Source organism: Metopolophium dirhodum, chromosome 5, assembly GCF_019925205.1.
Source record: "Metopolophium dirhodum isolate CAU chromosome 5, ASM1992520v1, whole genome shotgun sequence".
Lineage (NCBI taxonomy): Eukaryota > Metazoa > Arthropoda > Insecta > Hemiptera > Aphididae > Metopolophium > Metopolophium dirhodum.
In genome coordinates, this window is record NC_083564.1 from 19,970,890 (window position 1) to 19,995,432 (window position 24,543).

A 24,543-nucleotide genomic window follows, 5' to 3' on the forward strand; every position below is an offset into this window, starting at 1 on the left:
TGATCTCATATTTGATTTGTGTTACCCGAAAACCTCGCCGAAAACTGACATAGACACTGCATAGTTCACGAACTAAATAGTTAATATTTATTCAGGCATAATATACTCATATGAATCTTATGGACATGGCTGAAATTATATTCTCAAATTGCTTTTTAATGTCTCCAATAACCCAATTATAGTTTGAATAATTTCATATTCGATTTGTGTTACTCGAAAACGGACATGAACACTACTTTCACGTGGCTCAATTACCTGAATGAAAAAAAAAACCCGCCCATAAGCTAATAAAACATTTTGAATTAGATATTTTAGAAAAAAACGTGGAGAAAACAATTTCATAACAGCTATTATTAAATAATACCCACTGAGTTTACTGGATGTTTTTTCGTAACATTTGTTAATAATTTAGAATACAATAGAAAATCGTATTAAACCTTAATGAAGAATACTGTTTACAGTGGTTCTCTTCGAGTTAAGCAATATGTACCACATAACATAAAATAATAAATAGTGTTTGAACCCCGGTTTGAACCGTTTATGCAATTAATTAATTGTTTTTAATGTTAAAAAATTCAAAAGTAAAATGTATTAATAAATCAATTCAATGTCATCTAAAAATGCATAGATTAATCATTGCAGACGGTGGCACAAATGCCCTACGGGACACTACTCGAGATCAAATATCAATAGTCAATGCATAAGTGATTTAAAATAAAATAAACCTGTCTATAATGAGTAATGACGTATCACGAATGAAATCAGTGTTTGATTGATTTTAGGATATGGAGTTTTTGTCCACTCTACATTTCGAACATGACGTGAAGATATGTGATAGATGTATTAAGAACCGGATGGTATTTACGATCTACACAACTAAATCTATATAGTAATGCACGGCGACTTTATCAGTTTTCGTACAATCTTATAACCGAGTATAGTACGTTTTTCATTAAATTATCGCTGCATAAATATATAGGTAATGTACCTACAACCTACTGCACGTGGTCCCTGAACCCTGCAGGTTGATTGGATTTGGCGGTCGATTGTTTGGTTTCAATATTTGTGTTTGCCAAGCCACTTAATTTTAAATTTTGCTCGACTCACCGCAAAAAAGAAACGATAAAGTAGATTGATACTCGCACACAACACCCACGGGTTGTGGTCTCCAGGGGCTAAAGCGTTCGGGTCGACGGACTATTATCCACGGTCATTGTGATGCACTTGGGAATCGATCATTGACAATGGGAAAATATACAAAGGCGCATTCAGTATCGTCTAAGAAATAATTTCGAAATTAAATAGTTAACTTAGACTTGCACCCCTGCCTTGAAATTGAAGAAATATATTAAATAATTTGATTCATCGGATATTTGTGTACGTTATGTTATATTTAATACTAAATTCATATGATTCATGAATAGTTATATACTTGTATCTATAGTATATTATAGACCACACCAAAAAAAATACTGAAAAATAAAAGCCACACACACAAAACGACTGGTTTAAGTTTAGGTTTAAGCTTATGGTTTTTATTTTTTATACATTTATTCCGAGCTATATTCTATCTATGCGGTTACTGAGTATTTGAAAATAGTTAACTACCTATTGTGTTTAGCATCACCTACCTATACATATTTTAAGTTTATCTCATACTTTTGAGTGCATATTTAAAATGTCTATAGAACACATAGGAAAATTAACACATAACAAGATATATAACCATCATCCTTCCGGAATCCGGATGAAAACGAAATTATAAAAGGAATGAAAAATACTAAATCTACCAGAAGTCTATAACCAATACAGTTGAAATCGAAGTAGAATGCATTATTTTGAACATTTTATTAAACCAATGTATTTGAGAACTCATTTAATATATTTTTCTTGCGACCTTTGTTTCTTACTTCAACTACACGTCTCCACTCCCCCCCCCCCCCTCTTACCATAAAAAAAACAGTCGACAGAAAAACATTATCTACCCACCGAAACTGCGCTTTATACGAGTCGAGATATCCTAACTATCGACTGCATCGGCGAAATTCGTCTCTGTGTAGCTACATCGAAAATTTAAACAGTTAAGTTAAGTAGTAATAGTATACACTGATAGTGCAATGTGTACAATGTACACAGTAGGTACACAATAATATTATAGGTACTTACCTACCTATTTTTTGTCGTAGCAATATTGCGTAACGTCATTCACTATGTATCGACACGCCACCGCAAAACTTTTTAAAATAAATAAATTCAACTATCAGCAACCGTCGATAACTCGTGTATGTATCGTAGTATCGTTCAATACGTCAATATAACATTGAATGAAAACGTTTTAAATTAATCTACCGTTATAATTCACATAATAATAATATATACACCTACTTATACATATAAGTAGCATAATATATAATATTATTTTATATTACATTTTATTATAATTGTTTACTCGCGTACTATATTTTTCATTTTTTCCGGAACATAATAATTGTAATAACCCGGGTAGGTTAAGGTCTTAAGAATAGGGTGGTTAGAAAAAAATGGATTATCATTCTGAGAAAACTTTTACACTGTTTTATACTCAGTTTTATACTTACAATTTTCGCTGTTTAAATTTCAACAAGATTCGATCGTACGGTATCCAGAACAGAGCCTGGGGTCACGTCGAATTGGATAAATTACCAACTACATTCGTGACTTGTGCCGTCCGAACGGTTACGATTTGCTTACGGAGAGAACGTTCGGCGTCCGACGGTAATATACGAATTTTTATTGTAGGTATTATAAAACTTCAAATATCAAACATAATAATTAACAGTATAGGTACTGTTATAAATGTTTTTATGAGTGGTTTGCGCATACAGACAGTAGATATTATGTTAACGTGTACAACATGCATATTAGAATTTGTTTTTAAATTTACTGATTGTAATTCTCATATTTATTCGTTTGTTTTTAATACAAAAATGTATTATAATATAATGCTTAAAGTGATTAAATTGTATAATAAGACTGTCCTGTCTTAGCTAAATTTCCGAAATTTAAATATTCCCTGTCTCGGGTTTCGTATATTAGGTAGGTAGGTAGGTAGGTACCTAATGTATAAAGGCATAAAGTATTAACTATTAAGTGTAAATTAACAGAGTACCTAAGCCCATATACATATAAACGAGCATATTAATATATTGTGTAACATTTGTCATTTTATACGTTGTAAATTTAATAACATTATCTTTGTTTTCGAACTATTAAACATGTAAGTAATTCGTTAATACTTAAAATACATGCGATATTTATCGTCAAAGACATATTAACATCCCCAACGTGGTGATCATCCATGGTTCAAAGTTCGTAATGTAATCGTAAACGTTTAATTACATTTTTAATCGTTTTTTCAAAGTTCGTTATCACCTAACCGCTAACACTTTCCACTCTGAGGTATTTTAGTGACAGGTGGTTTTTCATACAAAAAAAAAAAAAACTAAGTACCAACACCTTTATTATTTATGCGACATGCGTTTGGATATTTCAATATTTTTGATTGTTGATAATATTTTAAATTTTAATATCGGACAGTCCTTGATTTCGTTTAAAATCTCGTTATTGTTATAATATCTGTTATACATTATGAGTTGTTTTTCTGGGCATAAAAAACCATGAATAGTAGGTAAGCTTTCGTTGAACACTCGGAATACATTCGAAATATTGAACTTTTACATAATACATAATATTATTATTATCATATAAAATACACATAATTTAATTATAATAATATGTACGTCACCGGGTTTTCAATTGCAATATTTCAAGGTAATAACTTATAATATTATAATATACGTATAGATAGCAAGTATAATATAATGTAATGGTTTATATATTATTATTAACTACACAAACACTACGTATTTCGAGTGTCGTCAAGACTCGACTTGGAATTCAATCGTTTTCTGGGAAAACCAAACCATCGACCCGCCCCGCTGACGGATTTTGCCGTCTTCCGTACCCGGGGGGCAAGTTGTGGCCGTTCCCGATCGTTCAAAATCAATAAATTGTTCGTCACGGTTAGATGTCCTCCGGTGGGAAAAATGTCGGCCGAGGACGAATGTGATGACGGGAGACGTTGACATCGACTGCACTTGATGGTAAATAAATAATAATAAATATTATACCCGATACCCTATACGTGTCGGTAAGTACCGAAATGTAACCCTAAACACACGTTTTAGTACCTATACGATACGCACGCATTGTGGGACCTTTGGAGTTTTTCGTGCCGGACAAAACGTCTGGACCAGAAGAGGTTTCGACCAGAAGTGGTTTCGACGCCGCGGCGGTACCGACAATTTTGTCAACAATTTATTATTTCGCTCCGTACCTACTCGTCGCACGGTCGCTCGTTTTTAGATTCTCGTCATATTTTTGGTAAATTCGTCGGGTGCAACACAAATCGTGGGAACCGTCGAGCCATCGGCGGTAAACGAACAATAATAAATACCCATCATACCTGCTACGCGTCGGTAAGTGCCGAAATGTAACCTAGACACACGCTTTAGTACCAAGGTATAAACGCGCGATACGGGGTCTTTGGAGCTTTCGCGTGCCGGAGGTAACGTCTCGACCAGAAGCGGTCCCGACGACACTTTGTCAACAATATTTATTTCGCTCCGCAGCTAGCCGTCGCGCAAGTCGCTCGTCATATTTTTTAGTAAACTCGGTCGTTTTTTCTTACCTTTTTACCGTGCGGATTTCTCCGGTCTCACGCGGGTCTGTGTTCCGATTCAAATACGGTCATTGGCCGACCGCTGCGACTGAGCTGCTCCCATGGATGAGGACAAGAAGAATTCTCAGCGGCCTGAGGACGCCGGCAACTACGGTGCTAGGTGTGATCGCGGAGAACCTTTTTTCGACGGACGATCGCCGAAATCGGAAAACTGTGAGGAATGAACGGGTTCAGCGATGGCCGCGCATTTCCGCGCCGACTGATCACGTTGTGCAATGGCAATACGCGTTTTAAAGGTACGTCAAACCGAACAACGAAAACTACAAAACCACACCGACGAACCGATTGTAAAACGTCCGTCAACCTGCTGCCGCCGTCGCCGCGCGTTTACCTCCAGTCTCCACCAGTCCGCCACGGGAACCGCAACTGACCGGAGCGACAACCACCACCACTACCAGTCGCCGCCACCACCCCCCACCTCCTTAGAACGCGGTATTCACCTTGGCCGTAACCGCAGTTACCATCGACGCCGCCGAGTCCCCACTACCGCGACCAGCGTTCCCAGTATTTTCCGTGTGTGCGCACGCACCTGTGTGTGTGCGTGTGTCGTGCGAAGTGTTTTTGAATTATCGTGTGCGAGCTCGGCGCGCGTACCGCGTAGTCGCCGTACCCACGTGTGTCGTCGTACTGCTTGATCTCGCGCGTCGTCGTCGTCGTCGTCGTCTTATGACGATTCGAAATAACAAAAACGATAGCTGATAATACCACGATTTTATTCCCCACGTTTCTCACTTCACTCTTGCGTCCTCGACAAAACGATATTACAGATTATAGCCATAGGTACAACCTTCCTAACGGTTACACCTCCAGATTTCGGACGTTTTCTTAGGAACCAACTAAAAACTTTCTACAAACCTCTGAATAGCGGACAACATTTCGGCGACCGAGGGTGTCACTACTGTATATAATATAATATAATATTCAGTATTGTCTAATATGAACTGAGGTTCCAAAGGCTGGTTTCCGCACTATACACAAGTTCGCTATAATCCTTTGCTGCGTTTGGGTGGTTAGGCACACGACGTGTATATAGTGGAAACCCGCGTAACCCGAGGAACATTACGTCAACTCTATCGCTAACGTCTTATGCGTATAGATCGCGCGCGCGGCGCTCTTTTCTCTCTCAAACACATAATTTGCTCTCTCTCACTCGGCCGTCTTCAACAAGTGTATACCGGAAACCGGTCCACTCGGATACCCGGTACGTGGTAGGCGAGTACCTTCGCGACTGCCGAGTGTTGATGGCCGTGTGTGTGTGCGTGTGTGTGTGTGTAATAATAATAAAAATATTTAACCCACACTACCGTCAGTCGGACCGACCCCACACGACCACCGGTGTGCCAAATCACCACCGCCCGTACCGGTGAAATGCCATATGTCCTAAGAACTATTCGACTACGCGCGTCAGGTTTCTGCAATGGCGAAAGGCCAAGGACACGGTATTCTGCAACCGCGGTATCGTGCGTGCAGGACACATTTCGTTCCTTTTAGTTCTTGCACCACCCCCGCTCACACGCCTTAACAACGCCGATCGGGATAATAATGACGACGAACAACACTACTCCACCGCCACCGCCTAGATAAATGATCTATTTCATTCAATTTTTTTTCCTAATGCGTATACCTATCCCAAGGTGCACGCATTCGAAAAACGATTTATCACCGCTTGTTCGTGGGATGCTGATGCAGTACCTACGTTCGCGATATTGCCCTTACCTATAATATACCATCATTACGATCCTGCGCGCGTGTACGACTATAACGCCTATCCGATGACCGACATCATCGGTTTTGTGCAAAAAATAAAACAGAAAATAAGGAGTCCCTCCCCCCAGAGAGGCAGACAGACGATAATAATAACATCATTATTATTGTTACGACGAGCGAGCGAGATTGGAAAACGTGACGTGAAAATTACGATTTGGCGTTATCCTCTGGCACGGGGTCGTCCGACGACATGCGCCGCCGCGGTGTTGGAAATTGCGGCGAGGGAAGTGCGATGACTAAGTGCGAAAAGGGTGCATTGCAAATCGCTGTTTACCAAAAACGCTATTATATATTGTATTAAATGACGTCATAATAGTTTGTTGCTAAATAATATGCGCTAAAAATATATTATACATCAAAACAAAAAAGCCATTAAATCTGCAGCGTGCAGGTGGGTTGCATCGAATACCTATGAGATCGCTTTACAAACGATGGGTACACAATATTATAAATATTCGAACCTATTACGGTAATTCAAATTATCATTTGATGTGACGTTTCCTGTAGTGTACGCAACGTTTCGAATATTTTAATATGTATAAGTACCTATACAGTACTTACACGTATTTAAAAAAAATTCGGTTATTTCGAGTTGTGACCTTTTTTGTGTTTTAATTGTATACTTATTACGACTCAAATAATATTATTGTATATTTTTTGATAAACAAGTTTTTATTTTTTTTTTTACATAATCGAGTAGGTTCTCTACTTTATACTGCGTGGTGTGTAGTAGACAATAACATTTCGATTCGAAATAGGAATTTTTATTTTTTGTTTTCGCACATGTTGTTTTCGCCGATGAAATTCGGCGTAAACGCAAACATAATATTATATTATAATAATATGCATCGACGACTGATTTTATAGCCGCTATGTCATTGTTATTATTATTATCGATTTTAGGATTTATCAGAGTTAAACTGGCATAATAATATTATGTCAGCCGTATAATAATAATAACAATATTTTGTTGCCGTTTAAATCGGTTAATAATTTTATAATATTATTATTATATTATCATACTCTCCGGGAAAATTATTATTACAATAATACAGCGCATTCGATAATAACGATGTTATAGCGGAATATTAATATTATTATTGTAGAAAAAGAGCGATAGTGCGGCGGCGATATAGGTTCGACAGGACGTCGTCGTGTGTGATAGGCATGTCGATATTTATGGTACACGTCGTCGGCGGCGGCGAACGCGGGAGATTGATACGGCGAAAGAGGGTGGATAAAAATTGGTCATATAGGTACGGGCGCATCGCGTCTCGCGGGAGCTCTTTAGTAGTAACCGTAGAAGTACTCGTGCCGGGCGTAGTACGTGCTGCGTCGTTCCGTATAGGCGCGCGAGCCGGTCGTTTCGTGTTCGCGTTCGTACTATAGTTTACCAACGATATATCAATAACAATATTATTATATAACAACCATTGTCGTGTGCGTTGCTTATAATAATATATAAGTCTCGACGCATTTTTTTTTTGCCGTCGCAATATTCATCGCAGTGTGCTGCGTTTACCGCGAATATACGATCGAATTATTTTTTTATTCGTCCGAACACCGCCAACACGTACCGTAGTCAGCCGAAACAGCAGTAAGTATCCAGCGGCTTCCATACAACTTAGTATATCATAATAATTGATATTCGTAATATTCGCATGTATTTATTTCAACGTCGTCAGTCGTTTTTCGATTACAAACTCGGGTACTGTACAGCACATTAGCACCGGCTATTACCTAGACAAACGAGATAAAAATATATTCTTGTTTTTAAATTAACCGACTTTTACTAAATCGACGTATAGACACTGAAAAAAAAAAAGGAAAAAATGGTAGGCTTATATTATTATCACTGTTATTTGTATATCGGATCAAATCAGTAACGCAATACTTTTCGAAATTATTTACGTTTCAATTTTTTCTTTAATCAGTACCCATGCCTATTTGTTATTTCCCATCTTATATTATAGATAAAACGCATTATGTTCTCGCACATTTTTATTTAGGAAAATTAAACGGACGACTAGAAAATAATGAAAAATTAACTCTGTGTTGTTATTGTATTCGTAACCGTAATCGGTTTTACATATTAAAAATATATTATCTAGTTCCGTTGACGGACATTATTGAATAAGAATCGCACCGGTATTATTGTTGTTAATCAACTTTAAACGCCGTTTTTCTCGTGTCCAAAACGTCCGTGGACTTTGTGATATAGGTCCACACTAGGAAGAGAAACGAGGCCACGCAATATTTTCTGAATCATAAAATAAAATATGTAACACATCACACTCGTGATAAGAGCAAATATATTATTATTTATTACGATGATTGTACGTTCAACGCGCGCGTGTAGAAAATAGTTCGTTATTGATATGATTTCAATAAAATATTTATTTGCTATAATAATATTATAACAAATAACTTATACTTATATAAAAAAGTAAATGTTATTATAAACGACGAAATTATAATATTATAATATTTCCTCCTACAGGATAATATGCAGATAACGATCGTCGTCAAACGGTGTTGAGCACTAGCCAGTAGGGACGACACTCGAGAGTCGCTATGAAGGCGGCCGGAGGGTTCGTCTTGTTGATCCGCGTCTTGGCGGGATTATGGCTTACAGCCGATTGTTCCAAGTTCACCGCCGATGAACTGCTTTGCTCGATTTACCCGAAAAAAATGTCTAATGATGTCGATTTAGACCCCTGCAAAGCCGGTAAGTTCTAAGTAACGATGTTAAAAAAAAAGAATAAGAGAAACGAAATAACTTATATTAGCTTGTATATATATATATATATATATGTATATATACGTCCCGAGGGGTCCGTATAGGTTTGGTGTACACTGTTTGGGGTGCCGTTTGACACTCTTTTCTTATAAACGCGCCCGCGGGGCGGTAGATATTTCTTCGTCGTCTGCAGTTTTATAGTAGCTATATTCTATATATAGGGAGAGTTTTTCACGGTGTCCTAAAAAAAAGGTCGGAATAACTCCGTTAAGGTGAACTTTAGGATAAAGTAAAAAGACAATTTGGTGAATGACATTCTTCTTTCATCTGGATAATTGGTATAGAACTAGTATTTGCCGCTGGACTTTGGGTCGTTAAAATACGCAATGTCGATGAACTCTATATTATATAATAGGGCTTGTGTATGCGATACCTATTGCATTCAATAATATTTCGATTGTTATAGTGATATTATTAATTTTATTTTTGACTAGAAAAATACGCTGTCTTACACCTAGTGTACAAAAATGTCATACCTATGATACAATAATAATTTATAAATACAAATTTCAGATAGGAATATTCAAAGAGTTAATTCAATAATTTCAATAAAATAAAAAATAATCAAAAATTTAATATATTGTATGCTTGATCATTATTATGAACCGCATAACTCATAAATCATAATGTTTTTTATGTCATTATCATAATATCATACCCGCTTTTCTTATACATATTATGCCATTATTGTTATAAATGTAAATCCATGTAATTATGGGCACCGTTTGTTTCTAAAATATATAGAATATAAACGACTCACATTTTTTATCAAAACTGATAAAATAAATCTTTGGGATTCGTATTTTTTTTCAAACGTCCGACAATACCGATTTTCAAGTAAAGGTTATTAACAGTTTCAAAAAGAACCTAATAGAAATCAAAAATAATATTACTGTCGTTAAAATTCGTTTTTTCTCATATATTTTATATAATTTTTTTTTTTTATTAATTCTTTAGACATTTTAGACATTTACAGATACCTACTTCTATTTAAATTATAATATTCTTAGTGTTGAACACTACACGTGACACTTACATAGTGTTACATAGCAATATTATGTAGTATTCATTAGAATAATGTGCATTAGGTATAAGAGCCAATAGCTATACATTGCTATGTATTGTTAAAATCGAGAAGCCAATTTATCTTATACACAGATACTTTTCAGTTTGCATTATTTATTTTACATTATTTATATTGAACTTCCATGGAAAATTATTTATTCGAAGTGTACCTATCTAGGTATACTCTAAATTCTATTCTAATATTTTGACATTAATACGTGCAGACTTATAATACAGCCGTACCTACCTATATTACTTTGTCTTTATCTAAAGAGCATGCAATAAAGTATAATTTTGGCAAGACGACCTTCGTTAACGTAAAATCCTTCGATATTATACCTATTATATTTTTCTTTGTCACTTATTATCGTTGATGAATTACATTTTCTATTTGGTTGATATCGGTACATTGAATAAACATTAATTTAAACTTTATGAAAAGTCATAATATGTATAAATAGAAAATATATATTTTTAAATTTAGTTCTTAATTCAGATTGTATGACATTCACATAAAGTAGAGATTAGTTTAAATTGTTTTAATCCTAAACAAATCTAACTTGAACCTTGTAATGTACGTATGTAATTTGTACGTATATAATAATACCTACTAATTTATTGTAAAAATACAATATGCAAGAGTTATAAAGAGGTACATAGTTATTATTAATATTTATTCTGCGATTTAGAAAATTTTGTAAACAGTTAGTGAACATCCCTATACTAAAAATAGCATTATTCAAAGATATTATCAAACGAAATCCTAAATTAAAGTTAGTAGGTATAGGTATGTACTTACTTTATCATATTAGAGTATTAAAAACTTTCTACACATTCAGTACCTACATTAATTTATAAAAATATTAAACTATCACTTGATATGATATTCATTATTAAAAAAAAATTAATAACCTTACCAATTTTTTATGTGTCTAAAAAATGTAATAATTATAGTCCTAACTTTTTAGTTTGTTTATACCTTATATAAACTAAGAAATAACTGGTTTATTTTTTTTTTCAAGTAACAAATAGTCATGATGCACTATAGAAATATAACATAACATCATAAATCATATAAATAATAAAATGTATGAAAAAAATTAGCTAAATTAAAAAAAAATAGGCATAATATATTAATTCTTATGCTATATATTATTCTGTATAGTATATAATTACCATTTAGCAGAATAAACAGTAATTAAAAAGAGTTTTACGCGTGTACCAATACAATATCGAGGTCAGTTTATATTTATAGTAAATATAGTATTAATTACTATATTATGAAGTCATGACCTCTTCTTCGCAAAATGCAGTGAAGATTGTTTTTAGTCTGACCTTTGCTTTAGACTTGCAATAGAAATATTTTATTGGTACAATTTTGTACCTAATTCTGTTTAATATTTATCATTAGATAAGTGATAGTTATGAAATATGTCTCCGAATTTGTCTTTCTGCGAGCAGTTTCAACTGTAGTCTGCATAAGATCATATGAATATTCTTTAAACTGCAATAAAACATTTAAGTAAGTACCTATAGCCACCTAGGTTATAATGTGTATTATATTAAACTGCTGAATATTGTATTAATCTATATTCTATAGCTAATTTAATATAGTGGCACGCCATATTTAGACATTTTAAATTGTGATATTTTACATACAGATAACTAATTTAAAAATTAAAAAATCGCAAAAACCTCACAAAAAACATACATATATTATAATGATGTTTTTACCTTTAAGTTAGACAAAGTGCGTTTGTAAGACACGGAGACAACACATCTGGGTGTGGCATCCTCTTAATATTTAATAATTACAACACGTGTATCTATACGTATTGAAACTTCTAGCTAATTTCGAATATTATAATATGCACTATAAATTAAAATACTATATAAATATTATAAATCATAATTAATATCCGTTTACATTATAAAATTTACATATTGCATTATTGTTAAGATATAGTTATTATTACAGTAACAAATATAAATATCCAACAATATTTTTAAATCCAATACACATATAATAATATTTTTTCACATCCATTTTTTAATATGCATAAATGTAAATTTATTAGATTTTTTTAAAACATATATTTTGAGACAGTACCTAACACATTTTACCAGTAATAAGCAATTGATTTTATTTTATTTCCACTTTAAGTTCAAAATGTACCAAATAATTCGAATACGCACATGGGAACCGGTTGTTGTGGCGCAAAACATATTTTGCATAAAGAACTCATAAGTCATATCAAGCAAACTTACTGCGTTATACTTATATATGCATATAAATAAAACACTTAGTGTAATATTGTGTGGTACTTGAGTTCAGTTACATATCATTTTGGTAATATTGGCAAAATTTGAATAATCAATAAACATTCTTTGGTGATTAAATTCACATAGGTGCCTGCAGTAAACATGCACGTTATTACTTATTAGTTATTACTCATTATCATATACACGTACTACAATCTATAATTATATTTTCGACTCGTGCACTCCGGTATGCTATACCCTTAGTGCAGACTTACGTCGAAGTATAGCTCACAGAGAAATCGACTTGGATTTAAATTCGTATACCTACACGATTCTGACATTTTTACTCGCCGTTTGCAACCATGATGCAGCTATAGATGTATATAATATTATACCATACCAATACCATATCACGATTACTGTTATTACTATTATGAGTTATTACCATTATTGCAATAAATAAATAATAATTCGAACATCATCATGAGATATGAGTCAGTAATTATATCTACCAGTTTATAGTATATAGATGGAGTTTCACGCGTACCCCATTCCGCCGAAGCCCACGGCCATAGGCTTAATTCTTTCGGGGGTTGAACTTCCTCGGATTTAATGCAAATGAAACGAACTTATTATAATTCCGCCCACCGCCTCGAGGCATCTCGACTGCTAATCACTGTTAACGTGTAACTCGGTGATTGAACATAATATAATATTATAGCGCGAGTAGATATAATATGAATTCGGTCGCATTAATAGGTTTCGTTAAACTGTTGACGAAAGTTAAGATATTTCAATCGAAATACCGCGCAAACCGATGACCGCGGATAAGCGAAAAAATTAGGCTTGTCTCTTGCAAATTTTCTCGAATCAACGATAAGTTATTATATTATTTTCTCGACCCAAATATCATCGCGCATTATTAATTTCGTTTTTATTTCCTTCGCTTCCGAATAGCCACTTATACGTCATACGTGTATATGTTACCAGCAGCTAACTAACTAGTAACTACCTACCTATTCGTTTATACGATGCACACGTACGCTACTGGAGAATCGCTGTACCGTATAATTATAACACGCTGTAACCGCACGCATTTTCGAATTTTTTATTTTGACCATACGCGTTTTTAAAAGAGTTGTACCACGCGTAGTGCAACCGTAATAATATGTATACATAATTTATACGTATTGTTTATATTGAGGTTATTATATTATATTACATGCGTATAACATATAGCCATATAGGTACTTTTAGCAGGCAATTACGCGGTGTACGCACTGTATTGAAGATAATATATCTCATTAATATTATTCCTTTTTTTTTATACACTTTGGTTAACACTACAAATTACTATCAGAAACCGCGTCATTTAAAATACGGATTCCAGTGTGTTACAAGCGAAAGTCCTATTTTCCTATTTTTATCGCTATACATATATACATTTATAATAATACTGGCTATTCAGATTTGGGTACGCGTAAAATGGGCGTTAATAATAATAATAACAATAATATATTCTTAAACGGAAATCGTTTGTCAGATTTGATGTCCTCGCGACTCGCGAACGTTTTTTTTTTTTTTTAAGTATTTGAGGATTGAGAAATAATGTATATTGTCTTTAACGGGTTTTAAGAAGAAAAAAAGTGTAATCATCATATTATATTCTACTCGAAACAATGAATTATTAATAAATAATAATGATATGTTTTACGTATATTAGTAAACTATAATTAATTTATAACTAAGTTTGATCCAACTATAGTTTGATGGCAAAAATAATCGAGTTTTATACTTTCAATAATATAATATTAGAAACTCGTTAAGTATTAGTAGTAAAATCTTACCAAAAAATAGCATCTGAACTCATTTTTCGTTGATTTGATTTTCTTGAAATTTAGAATATATATAAAATAATGGAGGCTGAAACGTGTTTCTAAACTTGTTTAAAACGCGCACTCTAAAAACGCCTAATCCGTATTAAACTTATCACTCACCGTACGTCTAGATTGTGTAATGCTCAAGCTATGAAGTATATATAATGTATTAATGTGTAGGGCCAATCGAGTCAACACTGGAAACATTGTTAGTAGTTGTTACGCAAATCCGTATTTCATTATTGACTGATATACCTACCTACCACATATGTCCTATAGGTATACAACGCGTGTAAGTTCAATAATATACAAACGATTTATACCTATTCAAGAATACCATATAATATTATAACACTCGTGTAGCGGTCAAGGGACGCGTTCATCACGTAAATTAATGACATTATTACCTATTCTTAATCTAAGTATTAGGAAAAAGGGCACGTCCCGCCTGCGAGGTACCCACCGAAAGTCAGTAAAAGGGTTTCGCTTGCGCTATAGACTGCAACGTGTGCAGTAGATACATCATTCAGATACCTACTCGGTATAAATAAGTTACATATTATTATCACTCCGACTGGCTGAAGGTATCGCAATATTATATAATATGTATAAACGTATATTGCATATTATTATATATTATTATAATGTGTAAAAATAATATAGGTACCGCAATGACAGCGAAATAAAAAACTTTAGTAACGTGATTTTTATACAGAGAATACAACTGCGCGTTTATGTATTATGTTGGATACATTAGCTGAAATAATTGTGTATTATATAGAGACATAACGATTAAGTTCCTGGAGGCGTTATATTAATTTTAATAGCATTTAAAATAAGCGCATATCAAACTATTAAGACTAGATTAAAAAACTATTTTATTAACATATATATTTAATATTTATTGGGTTGGGTTTATGTGTACGTTAAAAATATTTTACCGGAATTTCTAGTCCGCATTATCGAAATACTAAACAAATTCCAGATTATAATCTGGAATTTGCTTTAAACACTTTGTATAGGTACATTGAATTATGCTAAAATCTGAAGACTTAAAATTAATATTTTTTAAGTGGCCATTATTATAAAATCTCATTATATATTATAGTATTTTAAAATAATATAAATAATATAATATTATATTATGTTCAAAAAAAGTAAATTATGATCACGTTTTAAATAATTATAAATAAAAGATATAAACTCACCATCACAAATAATTGGTTTTATAATCAGATATAGGTAATCCATTGGATTGGATATTAAAACTATAAATAAATAAATATAATAGGTGTAAAAATAGTGTAGATCACCACGATAATATATTTTTTTAACAATTTTTCATTTGTGTAACTTGGTTTGTTTTCCAACGAATTGTTATTGTTTATTTTATTGCAAAATTAAAATTATTTAATTAAAACAACTAATATTGTATTTAGGCATGGTGCAGTATATATGTATTTATATATACAGTTACCGTAACACATTGTGAATATGTGATGAGCTCCTGTTGAATCGTTTTAAAATTAATGGTAATTACTAATTACTTATAATCCCTGTAGAATAACAAAATTCGTATTCTTATTTTAATGTGCTCCTTCTACTCTTTTTTTTTTATCAGTATCAACTTTTTGTATAGATTACATTATTTTATAAATATAGTCGCACTAATTAATTTCTAATTAACCATGGGTATTTATAGTATTGAAAATACAATTAATAAAGAATAACTATTGGGTATCCAAATTGTAATTTATAGATATTATAGATGAAATAAAATATTAAAACTATAACTATAACTATACCTTTAAATCAAATCATGTATTTAATAAAAAAAAAATTTTCAGGTAATTTTATGGGTGATATAGCCGTGCCGGATGTAGAGTACACTAACAAAAACGAAAAAAACAGACAAGCATATGCAGAAAAAGTTGAAAAATACAAAAAAGAAATCAACGAAGGGTTGCAAATCGAAGAAGAGGGTATCGTACCAGGAACGAGTAAGTCAACTGATGTAGCGCAGATCAAGATAAGACACAGGCACAACAACAGAACAAGGAAAAACCACTTGAACAAGAGAAAAAACGATGATCATCGGGATAAAACTACAGTTCTTGATAATTCTCTAACCAGGTATCTATCTCAAGGGGCTTATACAATAGTATATATAAACATTATGGATCATAATTTTATAATAAAAAAAATATTGGAATATCAGACAATAGGTACGCCGAATTGGTTTTATATAAAAATTGCGGACTAAAAAAATATAATAAACAACACATTTGTCACATTTGCTTATTTGAAATCTTTATTGGCTAAAATATTTAAAAGAAATGTGCTTATATTTTACTGTCGTTTTTTTCTCACGAAAACTACTGAAAAATTACATCTGTCTCTAGTTTACAATCTAGATCGATGCCATATGAATATTTCAGAGCGCTATATCAACCCAAACAAATAATAATTATAATAAATTATTATATATTGCAGTAGCATTTTATGATTTTTTTTAATGTTTGAGTGTAAATAAGGAGTTAGTTTGAAAAATATTGAAGTGCGGATGTTTGAAATGTAGCTATCATGTAGGTATAATTATTAATATTTGTCAATGTTTTACAACATTTTTAATTTATAATGAATTTATGATGTAGCTATCTACATAATGTAGTTATGTAATTTAATCGAAACAGCAAGACTGTACCTATTTAGTTATTTTCCCATATATATATTATATAGGTATTTATTTTAGACGATGTGTTCATAACTGACAAGTGCGAAAATTCTGGATATAAATGTATAATAAATTATATATTATTAATAATACGGATTTTTTTTTATTCATAATTTGTTCTCACTTTTATTAGTACATAATAATAGGTAACGCAGTGTGAAAAATAATGAACTCGTTCTATTATATTAACACAATGAATGCGTTTATCGTGTTAAACTATATACAAGCGTAGAAAAAAAATTAAGGTACATTTTGATGATTTTTAAGTGCTTACTAGCTCTTTTAGAATATTTTTAGTTTGGCATGATTATACTGGTTATAGTACATGAAGTTAGAAGATAATTGTATTTAGTTTATAATAACTCCGAGAATTGATTATAATATAATCATAAACCAATCTAAAAATAAAAATTACTGCGTATAAGTATAATTGGTTAGGTACTCATACGTGTTACTAAGAATCTAAAAATACATAACACACCTCATACGTACGTGTTGCTGACCTGTATACTACGAGTCGATCCCTTATATTAAAGAAAAATTGAAACTCTTCATAATTTAAAATTTCTTTGCATAAATACAAATTTAACATCTTCATTTAAGAGGATGTCAGCGCACTATTGGTTTTCTCTCACTGGCTCACGCGCAACATAGACAAAACGCATTTGCGCAGAATCGTTTTTTCCATGTTTTTAAGTAATCTTAGAGTAAAATCACCCATTACAAAAAAGATAGAGAATAATATTTTTGAGAGAATGTCATATCGATTTCTCTAAATATTGTTTCAAAACAATTTAAACATCATTTAAATTTACAACATTTTTTTGTTTTTTTTGAAACTCAAATACAAAGTCAAATAACAATACAATCTAAAATCGATATGACATTCCCTCAAAAATATTATTCTCTATCTTTTTTGTAATGGGTGATTTTACTCTGAGATTACTTGAAAACATAGAAAAAACGATTCTGCGCAAATGCGTTTGTCTATGTTGCGCGTGGGTCAAAGAGAGAAAACAAATAGTGCGCTGACATCCTCTTAATGTTTTCCAAGAAACGTGTCGTTTTTACCTCTATCATCGTACATTTTATGAAATAAAAAATAATTTTTGAAACCTCTCGTTAACCACAATCCGTAGGTATTTTCATCGTGAATTATAAAATAAAATCAATATTTGACGGGTTTGAATAAACAACTTAAAACATTCTGAACAGGAGTGGACGTGAGAAATTTTCATCGGCATATTTTTATCAGGGCAACAAAACAAAACAAAAAAAAAAACATTTCTCCTCGGCCGCGGAGTGAATAATCCGTGCGGTTGGTTTCGAAAAACGAAATCATTATTGTTACCCAACCGTCGGAACCGTGGTAGCTGATAGGACAACTCTATTATAGTTAAGGTATTATATTATATTATGAGACACGTTGTAGTTGTGCAAAAACTGCAAGACGTATTGCGGAGATTGATTTTCGGTTGTCAGGTCCTCACGTTAGTCGCTATATGTATATACATTGTATAATACTACATGTACCTGTGCATACATATTATACATACAATATTGGTCTGCATAAATGTCACCATCATTGTCACTTGAGACACAATGTCATAACGTTTTTTTCTATATTAATGTTTTATTATATTAAGTTATAGATAGTTAAATTATATGTTACCGCGTTGCGTATTACATACCATTATATTATTATCACATATAGGTACTAATAATTGTATTCTTTCGATAACACGAGAAACTGGCGCATAATCATTTATACCTAGGTACCTTTATAATATAATATAATAACCAAGGTTTAGGACAAGTAGCACTGAAAATAAATGCTCTTATGTATGTATGCCCTTGACAATTTAATTATCTTCACTAAAAACGTAGAAATTAGCAAAACAATTTTTCAAAACAAATGCATTTTAATTTATTTTTTAAGCATTTCACGATAGCAGCAAATCAAAAATATAAAGAAAACATTAGCTGCATATATTATAGTTATAGTGATTATCTTAAGCCTTAAAGTGAAAAAACGTGTTGATATTTGGATATGAATTAATAGAACTGATTTGCTTTTTCTTATAGAAAATAGTTCACATAATTTTCTAAAAAAAAAAATACAAAACAATTTATAAAAAAATTGAAAATCGTTAAATATACCTTACTAAGGTAAATATTTTTCTATTGTTATACATTTTAATGTTGCAGTACTTAAATACTTTATACAAAAAAAATATATTCGTTTATTATTTTGCTTATGATGTTTAACTATATGTGCAATATGAATATAATATGATATATTTTTTGACACATAAATAGGTTGAACCCAAATAAAAATATGTTGAAATTAACTATGAAAAACTAAAATTTAAGTGTATTACAATAAGAATAGTAAACATGACACTGATAATATTTGTAAATCAAATAAGGAATGATGGGTCCTCATTGACGAACTTTCTCAGTCTGTATAGGTGCAGAGGATTACTTTTTAAATCGTGTGTGATAAATAGGAATGAAAAAGAATTGGGAACGGTAAAAAGTTCAGAGGAGATATATTTGAATTAACAATTGTTGACAATTATATTATAATATTAATACCTGTCAAAACTTTTATCAGTTGAACATTTTAAGTCGATGGCACAAAAACAAGGGGGCATTCAGTTTTTAAAATAAATGCATTGAAATTGAAGAATTTCCGCTGGACAAGTTCTAGCTGACACTCACCAGTAATAGTGATAGGATCGCAGAAAATTAAATTGTATCGTACTCCGAGACAGAACTAACAATATAACAGACAGAACAGTATAGGGATAAGAGGAAAATAATTTAAAATCAACGCAAATACACGCTTGACAAAACTCAACAATTCAAGAGCTTTATAGGACATAGTATTTTAAATGTGTTAACGGAAACACAATTTCTTGTCAAAAATAAAACCTAGATCAACCACCTCATTCTTAGACGATATTATATTAACCACGTCAATCGTGTGTCTTTTATGATTATTATAGGATTATGATTTCTTGAATAAGTCAAAGTGTGACATTTTAAGATAGTCAAAGAAAGACCCGTCTGCATCATATTTAGTGTCTTTGATATAATAATAATAGTAATAGTAATATTTTGAGTGTTTCCATCCCACCCGACACAGCTGATTTACTTGCTACCTAGTGAAAATTGGACGTGTGGGCTTGATGTTTACCATTATTATTTATGTTCTCCCGCAGTTTCAATGATATTTGATTAATTATATAGCTCTAGGAACGGTTGCAGACACGTCATGTGTGGAGGAATTGCTCACAAAATTTTCTTATACCCCATATTAGGGATAAAGGATACTATAATTTCGGGTATTGTAATATTATTATGGCCGTTTCTCATCATACCAACGAGGTTGTTTTTTAACCAATATTTTATAATACAAACATCACTCACTGAGAAATCAAATGCTTTAACAATAATAACCAAATACAAAACAAATAATATATAAACAATGTTTTTTTTTAATCATAAACAATATGATTTATTTTTCGTGAATCTAAGAAAATATAAGAAACTATTAGGATAAAAAAAATGCTCCATGTTATATTTTCATAAATATTAGGTACCTAGTTGATAATACATTGACTGAATAATATTATTCTGTACCCACACAAAGTAATATAATATACTTATGTCCTATATGAATATTAATCGCACTTAAGATTACTCTATATTTAGTGTAAGTAGGTACCTTTTTTTTTACTATCACTTGTATTCTTGCATGTAAAATTTATTTACTCCATCTCAGAACAAGTGTGATATGTTTTTTTATACTTACATTTTCTCCAAACCAATACCCTCTGAGATTAAATAAGAAAACCACTGTGTTCGCTGTGTATTATGTGAACATAAATACTTATATTATATTTATGTTTATAAGTTTTACAGTTTAAAAGTTCATCTCAAATAGCTTAATATGCTATTCATTTATTTATAATAAACTGCAGGGATATTATTATAAAATTATATTATTATACACAAATATTATATTATGTTATGTTTTGTTTTTACAAAGACTATATGTATTTCGAATTTTTAGCATTTAAAACTTTTTCTCTAACGGTTATTTTATATACGATATTTGTCGAATTTTCTGAGATTTAGTTATCTACTCGTACCTATTACAGCGATATGCCGGTATCCATATTAGGTATCCATACGCGCTTTGTGTACCTACTAATATTAATGTACATATTATAATATAATTATGTTATATACTATGTACTATATACCTACACGCGTGGCTCTTAATAAATTACGAATTTTACTTCCGAATGCGAGGCGGAAGTGGACAAATTATTAGAATACACACGTACCGGAAAACCCTATTTATTATACCTACTGGCTACTGTTTCAAATGTTTAAATAATTAATTTCGATAAAACGTCTAAATAATTTGCTCGGTTTCAGGAACATTGTCCATTCGAGGAGACGCAGAGCGGCCACGGCAAGAAAAGAAAGGGTATGGGATTTTGGCGTAATACCTTACGAAATCGACAGCAGCTTCGGCGGCCCGCACAAAGCGCTGTTCAAACAAGCCATGCGACATTGGGAAAATTTCACGTGCATTAAATTCGTCGAACGTAATCCAGACGAGCACCCTAATTACATTGTGTTCACTGAAAGACCTTGTGGGTAAGACGTTTCGTACGCATCCGTAAAATACGGTCCATATCTAAATCTCGTGTAATGCATATCCCAGTCTTGTATAATAATATTATTGTAGTAGTGCGGTTACTTTTTTAAAGTCGAAAATAAACGTTATCGTATTATTACAGTCCCCGAGATATCCAAATTTTTGTACTATATTATATATGTATGTATATAAATCTTATGGTCTTAGAACCTTACAGATAGAAAGCAAATAGGGTTGAGAGCTTAGTCCCCAGAAATATCTGTGTAATATTTTATCAAGGATTTTGTCACTTTTGGCGTGCACAACTGTGATAAATATAGTTATACCTATACCCAAATACATAACTCTGTCTCCACCCATGAGCCCTCTATAATCATTAGCATGACGAATACTTCATACTGAATATACTAATTCAAATATTTAACAATTTTATTAAATATATTATATTATAAAATAATGTAAAATTGATTATCGTACACCACTACCTGTATTATATAATAATTAATAACAATATGCACAATACACGTGTCTTGTGATGTTAATATATTATATAGATATTTATTTATTCTTCAAGAAGATAACGGGTCCATGAGTTCACGACTGTCAATAAAATATTTAAAGTATAATATAATCAGTATGAATTGAATAAAGAAAGTTGTATGAAGTACAATCGAACTTTATTTTAAAAATTGCTTCAATAATTTATATTTATTTTTAATCGATTAAATAATACATTAATAAGCAAATAATTAATAATTATTAAAACAATAAAACTTTTATCTTAATAATACAACCAACAGATGACAACTGTAACTATGATTGGTACAACGATATTAGATAAAAAACCCCGTGTTCTATTTTAAAAGTTAGAACATTTTTGTTTGGTGCATAGGTACTACTTCCGTCCGAAATTATAACCAACGTAGGTCCAAATAAATAATGTTCAGAAAAGGTCTGAAGTAATAATTTGCGTCCTAACGTGATTTTTAATTATCTATAGATGGAACCCTAAATATCTACAAATAGGTATGGATTACTATAGTTATTACATTAATTTAAAAAACTGAGTGATATTAATGTTAATCTGGATTTCCTATTTCCTTCTATGTTATTTCACAATAAGCACACACAAAATAATAATCATAATAACTATAACAAAATTGACATAACAAAATAATTTGTTTCGAAAAATATATATTTCAATTTTTAATACAATCATAATAGTTACCTACACCCATTAATTTTTTTTATTATAGACATTTCAAGTTCAAATTTATACAGACTCAAATAATTAAACAAAAATAACACTTTCAATTATTTTATTGTGTTTTATTTGTTAATGGCATGTAAGTACTTACTATAACAGGTATTATCAATGCTCGAATTGGGAAAAATTAAGTAGAGGAGCTCAATCTAACGATTTAAAAACTGCGTTCCAAGGGCACAATTATTCAACATAGACCATACAAAAAATAGCAGGGGTACGCAAAAAAAATAAAAATAGTAGGGGTGCTGCGTCTCCCTGCGCCCCCTCCCCCCCAATTCGAGCACTGGCTATTATTCAGTATTATAATAAATTAAATAATATTATATACTAATTTATTGTATTTAGAAAAACTATAATAGCAAAATAAATTACTCATAAAGCAATTAAAATTCTTAGGAATATAGGCTGATAGACGGTCTCCGCTCAGAATCATTTTTCGTATGAAATAATTTATCAATGGATTCAAATGTAATACATCCATTACAGTGACCTACTTAATAACGAGATACTCTCGCGATAACTATATACTATACAGCAGACTGTTGAGAGACTTCCTCAGATTTTTCTCTCAAAATTATGTTTTTCATACATTGTCTAGAATTGACTGAATTCTTTCGTTCCGTATACTAGTTAAAATATTATTCATAGAAAACTGAAACTATTCCTCATTACGTAGGTATAGGTAACTATTATTATTAACATTTTATAACCCTCCTATTTACGCATCTGAATTGGTTCCCATATCTGACAATTGACATCCGAATTGGTTCCCGATATTCTAGGCGGTACACATCCGAATCCGTTTCCAATAAAGACCTTCTAATTGAAACATAATATTATATTAAATTGCGAAGCACGGACAAATAACAGAACCATAAGATTAAAAGTAAAGAAATATAGCTACATGAAAACACACAAATTTCAAAAAACTGAAATGAATAGATTGAAATTTATGACTAATATTTGTTATACATTTTTACCTCAATAAAATAGAATATTAAAAAAAACAAAGAAATACATTAAGTATGTTTATTTTTATATTTATAATTTATTTTTTAATCCAAAAAAAAATATGACCTACCTATTTCAAAACAAAAAACACTATTTTTAACTATACATGCATAATAATATGTGCAGTCCTAGTTCTGTATAAATCGGGAAGGGGAATTGAAAATGCTTTTAAAATAATTTGGAACCGATTCGGATATACACTTCGTAACAACTCGGAAACCAATTAGGATTTTTCGGAACAAATTTGTATATACACCAGGAGCGTCATTTTTTTTTGGTGGGGGGGGGGGGGGGTGCAATGT

General features: G+C 31.8%; 2 protein-coding genes across 3 annotated transcripts in view; one reads left to right on the forward strand and one right to left on the reverse strand.

Moving 5' to 3' along the window:
* LOC132945027 (uncharacterized) overlaps positions 1 to 5,157 on the reverse strand; it is a 73,093-nt gene extending 67,936 nt beyond the window's left edge. Inside the window, exon 1 of the mRNA XM_061014636.1 lies at positions 4,730 to 5,157. The gene's annotated coding sequence lies outside the window, so the exon portion shown is untranslated. The remainder of the gene's footprint in view (positions 1 to 4,729) is intronic.
* A 2,657-nt stretch (positions 5,158 to 7,814) lies between these two features.
* The window catches only part of LOC132945028 (protein tolkin-like), a 63,025-nt gene continuing 46,296 nt past the window's right edge, over positions 7,815 to 24,543 (forward strand). For both annotated transcript variants that reach the window (XM_061014638.1, XM_061014639.1), the window contains exons 1-4: positions 7,815 to 8,144; positions 9,048 to 9,275; positions 16,399 to 16,684; positions 21,738 to 21,962. In XM_061014638.1, the coding sequence (XP_060870621.1) occupies positions 9,122 to 9,275; positions 16,399 to 16,684; positions 21,738 to 21,962 (665 nt within the window). In that variant the 5' untranslated portion in view covers positions 7,815 to 8,144; positions 9,048 to 9,121. The remainder of the gene's footprint in view (positions 8,145 to 9,047; positions 9,276 to 16,398; positions 16,685 to 21,737; positions 21,963 to 24,543) is intronic.